The sequence below is a fragment of the Hibiscus syriacus genome, unplaced genomic scaffold (genome assembly GCF_006381635.1).
Source record: "Hibiscus syriacus cultivar Baekdansim isolate YM2019G1 unplaced genomic scaffold, ASM638163v2 tig00113719_pilon, whole genome shotgun sequence".
Taxonomy (NCBI): Eukaryota; Viridiplantae; Streptophyta; class Magnoliopsida; order Malvales; family Malvaceae; genus Hibiscus; species Hibiscus syriacus.
The window spans coordinates 686,185-704,462 of record NW_024063467.1 but is presented as its reverse complement, the minus strand read 5'-3'; the positions used below and the strand labels follow the sequence as shown (position 1 = coordinate 704,462).

At 31.6% G+C, this 18,278-nt stretch overlaps 2 protein-coding genes across 2 annotated transcripts; one reads left to right on the top strand and one right to left on the bottom strand.

Moving 5' to 3' along the window:
* Window positions 1-4,370: 4,370 nt before the first annotated feature.
* On the bottom strand, window positions 4,371-5,007 carry LOC120186681 (heavy metal-associated isoprenylated plant protein 12-like). The gene is made up of 2 exons (XM_039190560.1): window positions 4,867-5,007; window positions 4,371-4,747 (listed from the first exon to the last, which is right to left on the bottom strand). The coding sequence occupies exons 1-2, from the start codon at window positions 4,889-4,891 to the stop codon at window positions 4,458-4,460; spliced, it is 315 nt and encodes a 104-aa protein (XP_039046491.1). The 5' UTR covers window positions 4,892-5,007; the 3' UTR covers window positions 4,371-4,457.
* A 9,307-nt stretch (window positions 5,008-14,314) lies between these two features.
* LOC120186658 (protein REVEILLE 6-like) lies at window positions 14,315-17,462 on the top strand. The gene is made up of 9 exons (XM_039190536.1): window positions 14,315-14,618; window positions 15,191-15,248; window positions 15,533-15,656; window positions 15,744-15,917; window positions 16,024-16,128; window positions 16,214-16,323; window positions 16,420-16,479; window positions 16,906-17,012; window positions 17,178-17,462. The coding sequence occupies exons 1-8, from the start codon at window positions 14,395-14,397 to the stop codon at window positions 16,978-16,980; spliced, it is 930 nt and encodes a 309-aa protein (XP_039046467.1). The 5' UTR covers window positions 14,315-14,394; the 3' UTR covers window positions 16,981-17,012; window positions 17,178-17,462.
* Window positions 17,463-18,278: the final 816 nt, after the last annotated feature.

Sequence of the window (18,278 nt, the reverse complement as noted above, 5' to 3'; positions counted from 1 at the left end):
TTTGGGTTTGATGGAAATGGTGAAGCTTGTGGAATTTATAGGGGAAAGTCAACCTATAAGTCAAGTTATACAGATACGTGTTAGCCTTCTTTTTGCAAGAACTTTCGGGTTCGTGGAAGGTACTTCGATCTAAAAACGTTACCGTTTGATATCCTTCCTTTGAAAAGTGATTGTGGCTGGGGAAATTTCTATAAACCTTCCAAGTTCCAACTGACTCGGTCGTGTGGGGACACTGCTGCATATAAAGTAACATATTTGACTCTCAAGTACAGGACTTTTTTGGGTTAAGTTTTGTGATGATCAAAATTTAGGTTTAATATCACAAATAATTATACAAACTATATCGTTTTACATGAATAGATGTCTATAGTATTTTTTGATTTATCTCGATGTCTAATGTTACAAATGTTATCATTTTAGGTGTTCGGACTGTCAACGGCGTTAATTTATTCCGTTAAGCAACATGCATGGTTTTCAGAACCGGACCGGTTAACGAATCGGCCATGCTACCGATTCATTGGTTCAACCGGTCCGATTGGTCGGAAGAACCGGACGACGTCATAATTATTTAAAAAATTAAATAAAAATACCAAAAATATTTAATAAAAAATAATTTTTTATATCAAAGTCATATTCAAAGCAAGTCATAACATACATAAATTAAAACCCATAAAATCAAGTGAAACAAAATAATTCAAATTACCTACAACATAATATTTAAGGTAAAACATATTAAATAATAAATATAATTATATAACTATAATTAAAAAATAAATTTGGGACTAAAAAATCATAACAAAATAATATTGTTTGGTTTAATTTTTTTTTTAACAATCCCACATGTCAAATAAACATAGAAGAGCATCCCAAAAGTCTAAAGAGTAAAAATATGAGAACAAAACAATCCCACATGGCTAAGAAACATAGAAGAGCATCCCATCTAACTTCTATAAATAATAGAGGTAATTTGACATTCAAAATCATGGAGCCTTTTGGTGAGCATTGAGTGAACTATTCTTTCACTTCAATCAAGCTCGAATTTTAGGCTTCAATCGAGCTTCTAAATTTTTTTTAACTTCAAGCCTTTTCGAGTTCAAGTTTCAATATTATATTTTGAGTTCAAGTTGAATTTGATAATTTTTTAGCTCGTGAGTTTGAGTCGAGTTGAGCTTACTTTTAAAGTTTTCAAGTTCAAGTCGAGCTCAACAATACTTGAGTTCGACTTGGCTCGTTTAACAAACGACGTCGTTTGGTTTAATTTTTTTAAAAATAAAATTGGTGATTTTTTTCGGTTTTTTCTGGTTTTCAGCCGGTCTGGTTCGAATGGTTCAGCGGTTCTAGCCGGTTCACTAGTAGCGGTTCAACCGGTGTAGATTGAACCGGCCCAAAATGTGTCACAATCTGATGATTTTTAAATTTATTTTTTAAGAAATGTTATTATATTTTTATTATATTTACTTTAAAAACTCTAATTCTCTTAAATTACAAAAAGCCCAAAATCCCTAAAATCTTAACATTAACCTACAGTTGTTGCCCTTTCCGGCCACGACCATTGTCATCGACGTAGTCCTTGCCATCCTCCTAGTCATATGTCATTATAGTTGTCGACGATTGACCGTTGAAAATGCGTGAGATAGTGATTTTCATCATAGGGTTCGCTGGGTATAAATCGTCAATTCGCCGTTAATTGATCGTCAATCGGTCACAATTTCATAAGAGTTTTGATCGTCGGAAGGAAATGAGGTTGGTGGAGCTTCATAGATGGCAAAGCACGGTGCAGGTTTAGTGGTTATTTCAAATTTTTTTGTGTTTTCTTTTTTTTTAATATAATTTTTTTAAAATTTTATATAATTTTTTTAAAATTATTATATTGTGGCTCGTGTCACTTAATGGGGAAAAATAACACCGTTGATGACCTGGGCACCTAAAGTGGTAATATTTGTAACGTTATACACCGAAAGATACTTATTTTGATAATAAGCCCAAAATTTATAAATAGATCATTTGACTTAAAATAAGTAATAAATTAGTCCTTTTTCATTCAAAAGTTTATGTTCAATGATGTAATATAATAATAAAGTTAACCTTTAATCTTTATATTTTGTTCAATTTAATCATAACTTAGAAAAAATAATACTTAATATTTAAATGTTATATCTATTTAATCTCTACTAACTCATTTTTATTCTCCAATTGGAAAACAATAATGATTATCGTGCTGATTAATTTAAGTTTGCTTTGTATCAGTTGCCACTGCAATTGCTAAACAATTTCGCCGTAGCGGGTTGAGTGGATGTTCATCCGTCTTTCTAAATCACGTGCTTGAATAATATCTGGTTGAGTAGCGTACATTTCTTAGTTGGATGATGGTTTCTTGACTTGAAGGCGGTATTCATGAATAATTCAATTTCCATTCATTGATTCAATTAATTAAATTTTTATATTCAAGTATTTCTTTTTTATGGTAAAGTACGCAAATAGTCCCCAACTATAAGGTATTATTTTATTAAGTCCATTGACTACTAAAAGTTATAAAATAGTTCTCCGACTGTAAAGTGTTGCTTTGTTGAGTTCCTCGACTATTAAAATTTACAAAATGGTCACTCGACTATTCATTATGTTCCAAATACATCATTTTCTGTTTAAAAATTTACGGTTTGAGTTGAACATTAACTTGATTACTGTGATATGATAAAATCTGATCCCAGAATCTCAAACGACTATCATATCTTAATCATCATGTTACCGTCCAACTTAGACAAACATCATTTTTTAATGGAAAATGATGAGTTTGAAATATAATGAATATCGAAGTGATCATTTTATGACTTTTAATAGTCGAGGAACTTAACAAAGTAATAATATATAGTCATAGGACTATTTTGTAACTTTTAATAATCAAGAGACTTAAAAATAACATCCTATAGTCGGGGACCATTTGTATACTTTACCCTGATTTTTATTAGTGACGTTAAAAAGATGATCAATTTAAAAAAGTTTAAAACTATAATTAAAATATTTAAAACGAAAGCACTTCTAAAAGTTGGTAGCTAAGTTTACCCTTTACTATATACCAACACCTTAATGGACAACAATTCCATCTTACCCGATCGAGTCATTATTTTTTAAAGTTTAAATATTAAAATAGATAAAAATTAATAGTTTATATATTAAATATGTAGTTTACCTTATGAAGAGAGCGGTGGTCCTGGCGAATGGTTCATAGAAGGTCAATGTTCTCTCTTCTTACGTCGTCTTTGATGATATTATTAAAAATGGCGCCTTGTCACATGGGGTTACGAGACATGAGTCAGTGTCTAAAAACTATATAAGCGTTAATTATGATATAATTTTAAGATAAATTTTGTCTTAAATCTTAACTAATGATATAATACACGTAAAGTAATTAAAGTTAAATAAATAGACATATATAAAATATATTTCTCTATGTGTTGTTTTTCAGTTTGACATATCTGTCAATTTTAAAGACTTGAACATGGAATCTCCGAACGTTTATTAAAATGTCACTTTTACTCATATTTTTAAAGTATTTTGGGTCCCAACGTTTTACTTTGTGTTATCTCCATAGATGAAAATCATTAGTTAACACACGATTAACATTCTAAAATATAAATTTTTTTAACTTAAAATGAAACGTTGAGGGCTAAAATGACCTAGAAAAAAGAATAAGGGATAAAATGATTATTCTGTCAAATGTTATGGTCTTTTGTCCTAAAACGGAACGTTAGTTGTCAAAATGCTCCAAAAATATAATAAATGACAAAATGATTATTTTTGTAACCAGGGCTAATTTTAACATTATTCCTAAATTTTTTTATTGATATATTAAGCAATTAAATTAAAGATAAATGAAAATAAAATAATTATTTTATTACAAAACATTACTGATTGTATACAACTTTGGCTTATATAACAAAGTATTTAAAGTATATTTTTATCAAAATAAATACTTAAAATTATATTTTTGGTCAAAATGGGTACTTAAACTATTCAATTTTTTTTATTTAAATACCTAAAATATTATTTAATTAATACAACATGTCAACTTTTTTATAACCTAAATGAAAAAGTTTAAATAGTTTAGGTACATATTTTAACATAAAATACTTTAGATATTTAATTTGATAAAAAAGACAACTTTAAATATTTATTTTGATCAAAAAATACTTTAACTACACAAATGAGAAAAAAATATAATTTAATTGCTTATTTGTGATATAAGCCAATAAATTTTACACCTTAACGTTGAAAATGCAATCCATGTAAATAAAAAAAATACATTTAAATTGGAAATTAAAATATCACAGCAAAATTCCGAACTAAATAAACCCAGCCCGCTGTAGAAAAAAGAAAGAAAGAAAAAAACCCTAATACAGAGCTAGTCGTTCATCATCTTCTTCATTGATTGTACTCCAACAACTATTATGAGCAAAATTTTAGCAGATAACGCAACCACCAGCTGGATCTTCCCCAATGCTTTTACCGTAAGCGTAACAGTAGGGCACCGGAGGGTAGCATTGGGCGAACGGCGGGTAGGGGTAGGTCATTATAACCTCTTTCTGCTGGTTTTTCTTAGGATCCTCCTTCTTCTCCAGATTTTTCTCCGGCCCAACGGAGACTATGTCGGTGTGACATAACTTCCTCAGTTTCCTCACTGCCTCCACCGGATCAATGTCCCCCGTCAACGTTAGCTTTTGATCCTTGTCCATGGCAACTGATTCAACCCCTGCCGATAAAATAAATAGCTTCAATAATAATATTAAGATTCGAAAAGGGTCGCTTCCGAAATAAAATTCGACCCGATCCGACTGCAAAGTTAACTATTTGATTACGAAAACACAATACCCGAAACACCAGAGGCTATCTTCATGGCTTTCTGTTTGCATTTGTTGTCGTGAAAATCCAATTTCAACACAACTTTCTGTCGGAAAAAACAAAAAACAAAACCAGTTTCTGTTAATATCTCGATCAAAGCAAGACTCCATAGTCTAAAAGCACTATCTATATATATATATATATATCTAACCGTCATTTTAGAGCTCTGGGAATACTCTCTGTAGTAAAACTGGGGAAGAAGAAGGTGCTGTAAAAGCTTTGGCTTTGAAGGAAAGCTGAAAGCTTATGAAATTTATAGCGATTCAAGTCAAGTCAACTCAAGTTACTGTTTGCCTTTTGTTGTTTTTTTTTTGAAATAAAAAATGCTTTCTTTTTTGCAAATTACTTTCAGGTTCGTGGAAGGTACGTCAACGGAAAACAGCAATCAACCTTCTGAAAAATGTTAACTAAAATTCATGGTTTTCAGAACCGGACCGGTTAGTGAACTGGTCACGCTATCGGTTCACTGGTTCAACCGGTTCGATTGGTCGAAAGAATCGGACGACGTCATAATTATTTAAAAAATTAAATAAAAATATCAAAAATATTTAATAAAAAATAATTTTTTATATTACAAATCATATTCAAAGCAAGTCATGACATATATAAGTTAAAAACCATAAAATCAAGTGAAACAAAATGATTCAAATTAACTACAACATAATATTTAAGGTAAAACATATTAAATAATAAATATAATTATATAACTATAATTAAAAAATAAATTTGGGGTTAAAAAAATCATAAAAAAATGATATTGTTTGGTTTAATTTTTTTAAAAACAATCCCACATGGCTAAGAAACATAGAAGAGCATCCCAAAAGTCTAAAGAGTAAAAATATGAGAACAAAACAATCTCACGTTACTAAGAAACATAGAAGCGCATCACAACTAACTTCTATAAATAATAGAGGTAATTTGGCATTCAAAATCATGGAGCCTTTTGGTGAGCATTGAATGAACTATTCTTTTACTTCAATTAAGCTCGAATTTTAGGCTTCAATCGAGCTTCTAATTTTTTTTAGTTCAAGCCTTTTTGAGTTCAAGTTTCAATATTATATTTCGAGTTTGAGTTGAACTTGATAATTTTTTAACTTGTGAGTTTGAGTTGAGTTGAACTTACTTTTAAAGCTTTCAAGTTCGAGTCGAGCTCAGCAATACTCGAGTTCGACTTGGCTCGTTTAACAAACGACGTTGTTTGGTTTAATTTTTAAAAAACAAAAACAAAAATCCCGGTTTTTTTCGGTTTTCAGCCGGTCCGGTTCGAACGGTTTAGCAGTTTTGGCCGGTTCACTAATAGTGATTCAACCGGTTTAGATTGAACATGACTAAGCAACGGTTCCCGGTTGAACCGGCCGATCTGGTCCGGTTTTCAAAACAGAGCTAAAATTCACTTTATTACTGATTTGGGTGGGAAAATTTCGAGAGAAAATATACCTTAAGGTCCTTAAATTACAATGAAATGATCATTTTTCTATTAAATTTTGTACATTTATACAATGACCATAAGATTTGGGGTAAATTACACCAATCATCAAAGAACTTTACTCTTACTCCTATTTCACTCATTGTACTTTAAATCCATTCAATTTCCTCACTGAATTTAGCACAATTAGTATTTTTGATCACTCAATCATTTTCTTACTAAACAACGTTATAAATGAGCCGTTATATAGATGAAAAATAGAATCATTTTAAAACCGTTAAATATTTAACAGTTGAGTGATCAAAAATGCTAATTGTATTAAATTCAGTAAGTAAATTGAACGGAGTTAAAATACAGTGAGTGAAATAGGAGAGAGACTAAAGTTCAGTGATAATTGGTTTAATTTACCCTAACTAAATATTGGTTTAAGTAGTCATTTTATCTTCGTAGTAAATTTAAATTAATATTTTTATTATTTTTTAATTAAATAAATTTTATCTTATAACTCATTTAATTACATCAATTTCATATTTAGATCAATGTTGATCTTTATGGTAATGAGGTGATAGTTAATGATGTTGATGAAGTGGTTCTTTATACCGATGTAGTAGAGATTTACTTCTTTTTTTTTTTTTGAAATTAAGGGCATAGCTGATTTTAAATGAAAATTCAATTACTTATTTAATCTTACAGTAAAGACTACAAATTTAATAAAATTATTTATAAAAGTAATAATTTTAAAAATTATAATAAATTAAAAAATAAAAAATAATTTCATTAAAACGTGTTATACTATATCTCGCTAATCTGATTCTACTACTACTGTTTGAATATAGCTTTAGTTGAGTCAACGTTACATTAGAGTAACAATTACTTTTAAAGTTTCTTTTATAATTTAAAAAATAGTGTGATAAAATTTACATCAAATTAATATTCATAAGTTTTATTTTGGATCTCAATTTTTTATTTCACATATATTAATCCTTATCCATGCAAGATAAAATTAATTTAAGCTCCTCCATATTTACTTAAATTACATCATAAATGATGGTGGGTGAAATTTATATAATGACCATAAAATTTATCAAATTATCATAAAATATTGGTTTAAGGAGGGATCATTTTATTTTTTTAGTATACTCAAATTAATTTCTTTTCTTTTTTAATTATATCAATTTTATCCTTGAACTCATTTAATCATATTAATTTTATTATTTAATTAGTGTTGATTGTTAAAATACTGACGTGGTGGTTAATAATGTTGAAAACATTTTATTATATCAGTTGTTATAAATTTAAGGTAAAAAGGCATAAGAGGTTCATGTACTTTTAAAAAAATCAATGTGACCCTCGTATTATTTTTTCTCTCAATGTGGCCCTCAAACTAAAAAAAATAAGCCCAATGTGGACCTTTGACCAATGTTTTTCATCATTAATCGTTACGGTGCTGACGTGACAGTTCACTATGTTGATGTGTCGATCCACGGTGTTGACGTGGTAGTCCACGGTGGTTGATAACATGGCGGATAACGTGGCAGATGTGTTAAATTAGTAACTCAAACATGACATATGAATTACCACATCAGTACTGTGGACCGCCACATCAGCACTCAACACCGTAACGGTTAACCGACGAAAAATATTGGTCAAAGGATTACATTGGTTTTGTTTTCTAAGTTGGAGTGTCACATTGAGTAAAAAACTGATATGAGGGCGATTGACTTTTTTAAAAAAAGTACAGGGACCTTGATGCCTTTTACCTAAGTTTAATGGTGATTTACAATTTTTGAACGTTAAGTGACAAGCATGACCATCTGATCATAGTTTAGGGACCTTTAGTGTACTTTATCCAAATTTTTAGAAACATTCAAATTAACACGGTCAAGTGGGGGACCACTGTGATTTAACAGTGAATGAACTTGGATTGTTTTCGGGTTCTACCTACGTTATTAATTAATTTACATTATTTTTTTAGTTTTTCCCGTCATTTTGTTGTTTTATTCCCTCGTGTATTTGATATATTGATCAATTAATTAAGATCGAATATTGTAGAGATAAAGATGATCATCTCAATTAAGTTTGTTTAATTCATAATTGTCAAAATTAAAACTTTTAATTTTATTTAAAGGATATAATATTTCGTCCTACTAAATCGACGGATTATTGGTATCATCGTTTTTGCTTTTATTTGTGGTTGTGCTTCTACTGCAATTGCTAAACAATTTCTCTCGCCCTTCGGTTGAAAACAAAGGCTAGTGAGGATTGTTAAATTCTTTTTTAATCACGTGCGAGATGGAAATCTGATAGAAAGGTGTGACTTGAAATAGTGCTAGGTAATTAATTTTATTTGGTATAAAAAATTGTATTTGGAATTTTGTTTGATATAATTTGAAAATATAAGGTAGAATTCGTTTAATAAATAAATCGAAAAAAGAAAACAGTCACTCAAGATCACAAGCACCGTATAAAGAAAAGGTTAAAAAATCTAACCTAATAAACTCGGATAAAAGAAATATGAATAAATTTAATTACATCAGTAAACGAATCACAAAAGATGATGAAACTATTAAAAGACCACTAACAAATCACAAATAAGAATTGAACGATGTGAAAATATTATCCACGAACAAGAATCGCGTAGCCGAATCCAATTCGAGGGTCCAAAGCATGGAATGTCAGCATGATAACAAATAAAGCGTCATATTAATTAGTCGTGGCGGTTTTATAATTTTAATTGTGTATTATTTTAGTAGTTATCTTTTGTGTGACAGATCTATCAATTTTAAGAATTGAAACGTGCTTAGAGTTCATAATTTTTTTTTATTTATGGACCAACACATTTTTAATTTTCAACTACATCTTTCTACCATTGATATTCAAATTTTATGGACCAAATCAAAAAGAAGAAGAAATTATGGGGTCAGGAAAAAATGGAAAAAATTGATGGATTATGTAAACAAGATTTTAATTTTATTTATATTTTTATTATAGTATGCTGTTTTGTTGATTTTGATTTTTCTTGATTATTAAAAGTTTTAAAATAATTTTAATTACATAATCACTTATAATTTATGATTTATAAGTTTAAATTTGAAGGGGTTAAAACATAAAGGCAAAAAGCATAAGAGATACTTGTGCTTTTGAAAACAAATTAATGTGACCCTTGTATTATTTTAAACTCAATGTGATCCTCCAACTCATAAAATAAATTTAATACGACCCTTTGACCAACGTTTTTCATCGTTGACCGTTATAATACCGATGTGGCAGTTTCACGGTGCTGACGTGGAAGTCCACGACGCTAAAATGACAGTTCACGATGGTCGATAAAGTGGCGAATAACATAGTAGATGGGCTAAACTGGTTGGTTACTCAAACATGTCAGATAGACTGTCACGTCAACACCGTGAAACTGCCACATCGGTATTATAACGGTTACGTATGATTCTATTTAATAAAATATATATAAAGAACAATTTAATTGAGGAAGTCCAATGGTTAATCACTCCAAAAATAAAAATAAAAAATTCTTTTAACCAAATAAATTACTCCAAAAATTTTATAAATTTAAATTTTAAATTAAAATGATGAGTAAAACTAAAAATAAAAACAAGACATGTGCAAAAGAAACAGTGTATACTACTGCTTTTTATTCAAACCAAGTCATATGAATGACTAAAAAAATATCAAATGAAATTATTATATTATAAACTCATATGCGTAAACAAAAACAAAGAATAGGTAAAAATCCATTAGAGGTCCTTGTATTTTTGGGGAAAAATCAATGTGACCCTCGTATTATTTTTTTCTCAATGTGACCCTCTAATTTAGAAGGGGAAAAAATTCAATATGGTCATTTGACCTGTAACACCCCCAACCCGTATCCGACCCGAATACGAGTCCGAGGTGTCACATTGACTTTTCAAACTTTGACTCTTATAGAAAATCCCGGGAAATTTAAAAACTTTATTTAAAACAAAATACAGACTTTATTAGAGTGCTCGTACTTAATGACTTATTACATACCAACACTTTATACATAACCAAATACATACTTTGTCAAATACTTCTGATATGATCTTTTAGTAGTGATACTGTCTTTGCCACTTCTATTCTTTCACTTCTCGTTTCTTGGTACCTACGTGTAAATCACTTACACGCTAAGTCATAGACTTAGTGAGGCATATAAAACATATAATATAACCATATATCATTTCATATAAATAAAAGGTATATATATGCAAACACTATCAATAATCCTTTCCACTTACCATATACTCATCATATAACACATATATCACTATACCAAGAACCACACATAACATCATATAATTCATGTATGTGCATTCATATCATTGAATCATTACATATCAATATGCATGAATCTATTGTATGATAACAATATACAATAAGGTCATGCACACATGCAACTTACCTTCTTATATCACTTTCACTTTCATTTGTCTTTCAATTTCATTGCCCATGTATATTATTGAGAATAGAGGTACGTGAGTACATTGAGGTTGTGCACTCATGCTGTCACCACAGCTCGTATAAATTCCCTCATGGGGCACAGAACATTCGTTCAGTATTCGTCCCGAAGGACCTGTCCAGAGGTTACAAAGAACCCCGGTAACTATCCATATGTTCCTTTCAACATAGGTAAACCCTCGACTCTTGGCATGCCAACTATACCTATAGCTCTCGTATCATATACTATGGGCATTTATTTATACATTTCATATCACTTGTTCTTTCTCTTCTTTCACATACCACATGTATGTGTAACCATATATCTCATATCATATCACATGTATTACATATACATGTATTCACGTAGATCATTTCATGAAATTCATATCACATATACAAGTAGTCACGTAGCTTTCTTTCATGTAACCATGCATGTCATGTCAAGTAACATATATCATTTGTTTTATTTTCACGTAAGCATGTAAATCATGTAACATATCATCCATCTATTTCTAGGTACTAATGTATACATGTTAATCACATAACATATCAAGAGTCACTTCTTACCATAGTAACTCTGTCACTGGCTCATCGCAAGCCAATGTTTGATCAATAACACAAGTACAATTAAATTGCACTCACCTTAGTTTTGCTTTGATTCGATTCTAATTCCTTAATTGTCCCAAAACGGATCACGTTCTTTCTCTACATAACAATACACAGATTCATATCAATATTCCAATTGATATATTCTAAACTGTCACTTCTTAGGCTAAGAGAAAAGCCAATTTCCTCTTTTAATGAAAGTATGCATCGATGCACTACTTGTACATCGGTGCATTAAATGCATTCGATGTTTCCTTATTAATGAGATGCATCGATGGACTCCTTATGCATCGATGCATTGATTGCATTCGATGTTATTATTTTAAAAGGATGCATCGATGCATTAGCTATGCATCGATGCATCAAAGGCATTCGATGTTCTTCTTTTAAAAGAGTGCATCGATGCACTACCAATGCATCGATGCACATTCAAACAATTTCTGGGTTTTAACCTTGATGCATCGATGCAATATGAATGTGCATCGATGCACTCTGCCCAGAATCCTCTTTTTGAACCCGAAAATCATCAACTCTTCACTCAAATGCTTCATATTTCACCCCCTTTCATATTCCTAACTTTCATATACATGTTAAACTCATTTATAATCAATTATCTCGTCTTTAACCTTAATATCCTCTCCTCTTTATTAGTTTCAAGAATCATACCAGATTTTTAACATGTTTTAACTTTAATTCTAACACTCCATATTCCTTAATTAGATTGATGACAAGTCAAATTCCTTCTCAAAATTTACTTACTACCCCTTTTTCAGAATTTCCCTTAAAAACTCATTTTCTTTAATCTTTCATAACTTCTTTATCTTTTGATTTTAGAACAACTTAAACTATCCATAAGCTTAAGTATTACCTAATGATCAAAACCCACTCTTAAAATTAACAAATAATCAGCTAACAAGGAATCTTACCTTTGGAAGCTTGACTCTTTCTTTCTCTCGTACAAGAAGAAGAAGAAGAAGAAGATGAAGAGAATATCTCTTCATCCTTATCCCCTATAACATATTAATCCTTATCATCTATTTTTAATTCATTTATTAGCCAAATGACCATTTTTCCCTCTACTTCATTTGATAAATACTAACAACTTTTAAGATTTATTTCCAGATAAATCATTGAATTAATTTTTTCTTCTACTTTAATCACCAAATTCTGAAACTTTACAATTTAGTCACTAACCCCTAGTTTGGGATGTTACATGACCAAAGTTTTTTTCGTCCATGATTGTTACGGTGCTGGGGTGATAGTTCAATGTGCTGACATGGCGGTCCACAGTGTTGATGTGACAGTTCATCTGTCATGTTTGAGTTTTCAATTTAGCCTATCTGTCATGTCATCTGTCACGACATTATAGTGAATTGTCATATCAACATTATAATGATCAACGACGAAAAACTTTGATCAAAGGGTCACATTGAGAAAAAAATAATACGAGAGCCATATTGATTTTTTTCCAAAAGTACAAGGACATCTGGCATATTTTTGCTGAAAAAATAAACCTAAACATAATTCGATTTTCTTTCTTCAAAACACTAATTGGGTTTTAGAACCAATCGTTCAATAAAAGGAAAGAAAAGAAGATATTCTTTAGGGGTGTGCAAAAATATCCGATCCACCGATCGAACTTAAAAAAACCGAGTAATTTTCTTTATAGTCAAACATGACCAGCAAAAGACGCAAGCAAAACAAATTGCAAAGCGAAATCCAATGTCGGGCTTATCCAATTTGGTGAAATGAGACCGGTCCAAGTTGTTTCACAATTATGGAAAGACAAAAAGGGGTGGTTGAGTCAAAAATATCTAAAAAGCCAGAAACAAAACACAAGAACGCGACAAGTGGGCAGCTTATGTGGGGACCCAACTTAAATATCTGCTGCCAGCTGTAAGATCCTGTGGTGGTGTTTGCTGGCCACTTACAGCTAACGGATTTCATCTCCACCGCACATCTTCCGTTGCCTAGCTTCTTGTTGCTGCCATGTGTAATTTAGTGAAAACAACTCTGTCTCGTTACCCTTCTGAGCTCTCCACTTGGGTTGGTTTTGGTGCAGACGGAGTCTTATGCATCCTGGTGTACGATAACCCATTAACCAAATCGATGAAAGCATCCAAAATACCATGGTAGTACAACATGGACTCCACTTCGGTCCCAAATCGATAAATGTTGGGTAAATTATATCGAAAGTCCTCCATTATAGGGTGTTACTTTATTAAGTCTTTTGACCATTAAAAGCTATAAAATGATCCATCCACTAAGGACGTTATTTTGTTGAGTCCAAGATTATTAAAAGTCACAAAATGGTTACATGACTATTCTTATGTTTTAAACTCGTTATTTTTCTTTAAAAAGTGTACAATTGTCTGAGTTAAACATTAGTCTACTAACTAAGAGATGATAAAATTATATTTTAATGATGTTTACTAACATCATCGTTATTTTCAAACGCCGACTCGACAATATAATGTTTAAAACACTGACTCGATGACATTAAATAAATAAAAACTCGATCCACAAAGTACAATCTAAATAATCTTAAGATCAGATTGTATCATATCTCAATGAGCATGTTAACTTCCAACTCAGAAGGTCGTCAATTTTTTAACAGAAGAGAATTAATTTAGAACAAATAAATAGTCACATAATTATTTCATAACTTTTAATTATCGAGAGACTCAATAAAATAATACATTATAATTAGAAAATCATTTTATAACTTTTAATAGATAACAATTATTCAAAACAACACTATTTAATCGGGAAATAATTTGTGTACATTATTCATAAATATTTAAAAAAAAAGAACGTGGCAGATTTTTATTCGCCATTTTAAATCTCAAATGGAAAGCCACGCAGCATCTAATCCACATCCTGCTCCTTTTATATATGCAACCTTCTCTTAACGCAACAGTGTTCATTTGTAGTACATCGAAGCTAAATTAAAACGGAAAAAAAAAAAAGAAACTCTCTCCCGAAATTCTTACATGGTATCAAAAAACCCGAACCCGGCCGTGGGATTTTTCCTGGATCCGACTGGAATGGCGTTGTCAGGACTGGGTCCCTTCGCCTCCACCGATGCAGCGGCGGCGTCTACGGTTTCATCTTCCGATGATCCGAATAAGAAAATCCGAAAACCCTACACCATAACCAAGTCCAGAGAGAGCTGGACTGAACCCGAACACGACAAGTTCCTCGAGGCTCTCCAGCTGTAATTTCTAAAACCGATTTTTCTATCTAATTAGTTCTACGAAATTTCTCCGATTCTCTTTCGAATTAGGGTTTTCGCCTCTCTCTCTTTATTTTCTTTTGGAAATTGATTACGGTTGTTGATTGCTTGAGTGTCAGTTTTAAGGATTTCACTTGAAATTGATGTTGAAGGCTTATTTATTGCTAAATTTGAAATTTCTGAAATGGTTTTTTTTAAAGAAAGTTTTATAGGTATTACTTGAAAGTAGGATGAGGATTGATTTGTAATGGACAACTGAGGAAGACAAATGAGATGGCATTTTTGTTATATGTATTGAACTATATGTTTCTTCATATGTCGGATAGGTTTAGGGTTCATATCTGAACTGAAAAGGCACTGAATTACAGTAAGCCTTTTCACATATTTGCAGAGATGATACTAATCTTGCAAGCTTTTAAATTGTTATAGTAGAATATTTTTGATGATTTAGTGGAATTATAATAGTTTTATGTTGCTTGATTTTGCATGACTATGTTAGTTGAAAAGGTTTTCCCGCTCTCACTTGTTGTGGTTCTTTTCTTGATTATTGTCAGATTTGATCGTGACTGGAAAAAAATTGAGGCCTTTGTCGGGTCAAAGACTGTTATTCAGGTAAACTGAAATGTATCTAACCTTTTTCCTTAGTCAATTTTCGTTTTGCACTTCGAAAAGGAAAATGAAGGCAGGAGGGTGGTTTAGGAATTAACAATATCTTTTGTTCTTTTTTATCATGGTGATCTCTCCCATGGTCATGGATCCTACACTTTCCATTGTTTCATTAAGACGACACAGATTTGTGATGTTGTGAAAACCAGTGTAGATTCTAACAATTATCTGTGTTTAACAATGCCCAAAATAATCATTTAAAATGAAGTGCCCTTTTTTTGTTTCTGTAGATTCGTAGTCATGCTCAGAAGTACTTTCTAAAGGTCCAGAAGAATGGGACAAATGAACACCTACCTCCACCTCGACCTAAAAGGAAAGCAGCACATCCATATCCTCAGAAGGCCTCAAAAAATGGTGAGAATATTTTGTCCTAAGTAAGAGTAGTAATCACAGAACAAACACAACATAAGAAATCCTGTCTCTCTGTGTCACATCTGGCAGCTCATACGCAATCACAAGTACCGGGGTCTTTTCAGTCATCAACTGCTTTAGTTGACACTGGCCATGTTCTAGGATCTGATCCCTCATTGATGCTTATGGACCCTATTGCTACTGCTGCATCATCTTCCTGGACAAACAGTGAACCGACTATCAGTTTCTCACAAGCTAAAAAAGGTTTCTTATTCTTTCCAAGTCTATCATTTTGACATCGAACTCATTTATGGTAGCAGACCCTTACAGGCTAAGGTTTTGATTATGTGCCATATACTTTCAATTATAGGTCCTGTGATTGCCAATAAGCCTTGTGGTAGCGTCGATAGTACCCTTAAGACTCGAGAAACCGGGGAAATAACTAATCAGGGAAATCATGGCCATGCACTAAGAGGTTTTTATTAGTGCTAATTCAAAACTGTGATTGTTCATCTTTTTTTATTCGCGCACACTTGAAATGACTTTTTTGCTTCATGCAGTGTTGCCTGATTTTGCTCAAGTATACAGTTTTATTGGTAGTGTCTTTGATCCGAACACTACTGGTCATCTGCAGAAACTTAAAAAGATGGATCCCATAGACGTTGAAACTGTAATCCTTTTTTCAACCATGACATTTTATATAATCTTGCCTGATCATGCCTTCGATGCGACGACATCTGTGCTTATATTTCTTTCTCCTATTCAGGTGCTGTTGTTGATGAGAAACCTCTCCATCAATCTGACAAGTCCTGATTTCGAGGATCATGTGAGTTTCTAGCTCTTACTAATGGTTACTTCTTCCTCCAGGGTGAGGCAACTAGATTAATAGAAGTAGTGATGTCGGTACTTAGTATCCTCCTTTTCTATGGTAGATCTCTTTTTATAATGGGTCAAATGGTTGAATACCCAGGAATTTCTTTTGGCAGATATAATTTGATTTGCACACTCCTGCCTATAACATAAAACCAGGAACAGCTTTGTGCTTTCTGCCATGTGGACTACAATGAGTTTTACGTTTCAAGCATTTAGAAATATGACACTTTGACCAAAAAGAATGCTGAATTCTTTTGATATTGTAGATCTATCTTGGCCGTAAAGCTCTGTTGTATTATATATATTTGTCTTGTTCGAATTTGTTTGATGATACTTTCTAATACTCTGTGTTTTGTTGGGGGGGGGGTTGATGATGCAGAGAAAGCTGCTTTCTTCCTACGAGATCGACACGGAGACAATCCACCATGGTGGTGCATGTCAAGCTGGTACTTGATACTTATCGGTGTAGAAGAATTACATAACAAGGTAGGTGATGGTTTTTGCTTTACTTAAACTCTTTCAGTTTGTTCTTCATACTCTTCTATTTCGTATATAATTAAATATGAACTCTTTCTTTCAAAGCAAGAAGGGCTTATAATCAAGAGAGTCCTATACCGTATGATGTTCTGTTAGTATATTTATTGTTGTTAGGACCACCGGCTGCTTCCCGAATAAATTTCCCCGTTCTGCGGTAATGTATATAGAAGAGAAGGTAAAAGAAGTGGGTACAGCAGAATGAAAGGAGAAGAATTGCGAAGAGAGTGTACAGTGCTTATCCTTTTTTTGGTTTTTGAAGGGGTATTTTGGTACAATGCCCTGTCTTCTGTATTTAAGTTTTGACTGCTTGTTTTATGGTGAAATGCTATGTTTGATATATGGACCACAAAATGCTGCTCTGCTTTGGCTTATATACAAGTTTTTTTTTATTGTTTGTTATATTCTGTGTACTGGCAGCTGATTTTTTATCAACAACGGTATTAAAATGGTGACAAATGTTTTAGGATTATTGTCTCATTCGCTTCTTGTAAAAGATATTCTACAAATGGATTATTTTGATATCATATATTTTATTTAAAGTGTAAGGTTTAGGATTTAAAATTATATATTTTGTTTAAAGCTTAAAATTTAGGATTTAAAATTATTTAAATATATAGAATGACATTCGGATGATATTTTATAGATTATTGTTATGGGATTAAAGTGTTTGGTAGATGGGAAAAGGTCAATCTTCCAGAAATACTTCGTAGTGTCTCTTTCTTGAAACGTGTATTTTCAATATTGGAGTTAATTTCATTAGTAACTCTATAGATGTTTATTACTCCATGATTAAGAATGAATACGGTAAAATATAAATATAATTCTGGATACATTAAGAATATAATTAAAATCTTTGATTGTCTTCTAATTTTAAAATTTCATTCTGATTAATCTGAATCGATTTGGGTTACTACTTGATTTTAGTGGATGAATTTCTCAACGAAAATTTTATGCATATTTATCACTTGAACCAATTCGTTAGTTAAAATCTTACGTATATTAGAAGAATTAACATTTATATGGTATCTACTATTTGTATTTATGATTTTCTTTTTGGATTCGCCTTTGCCTTCGGTTCCCTTTTTATGGCTGCTTGCAATCCATTCCTTCTGCTTCCTTTGATTATAGTAATTTCCTTTATCATTGGGCTTTTGCTGTTTCAGCTGCTGCTGGGATTGCCAGTGGCTCCATGACTAAAAGAACATAATTTGTTGC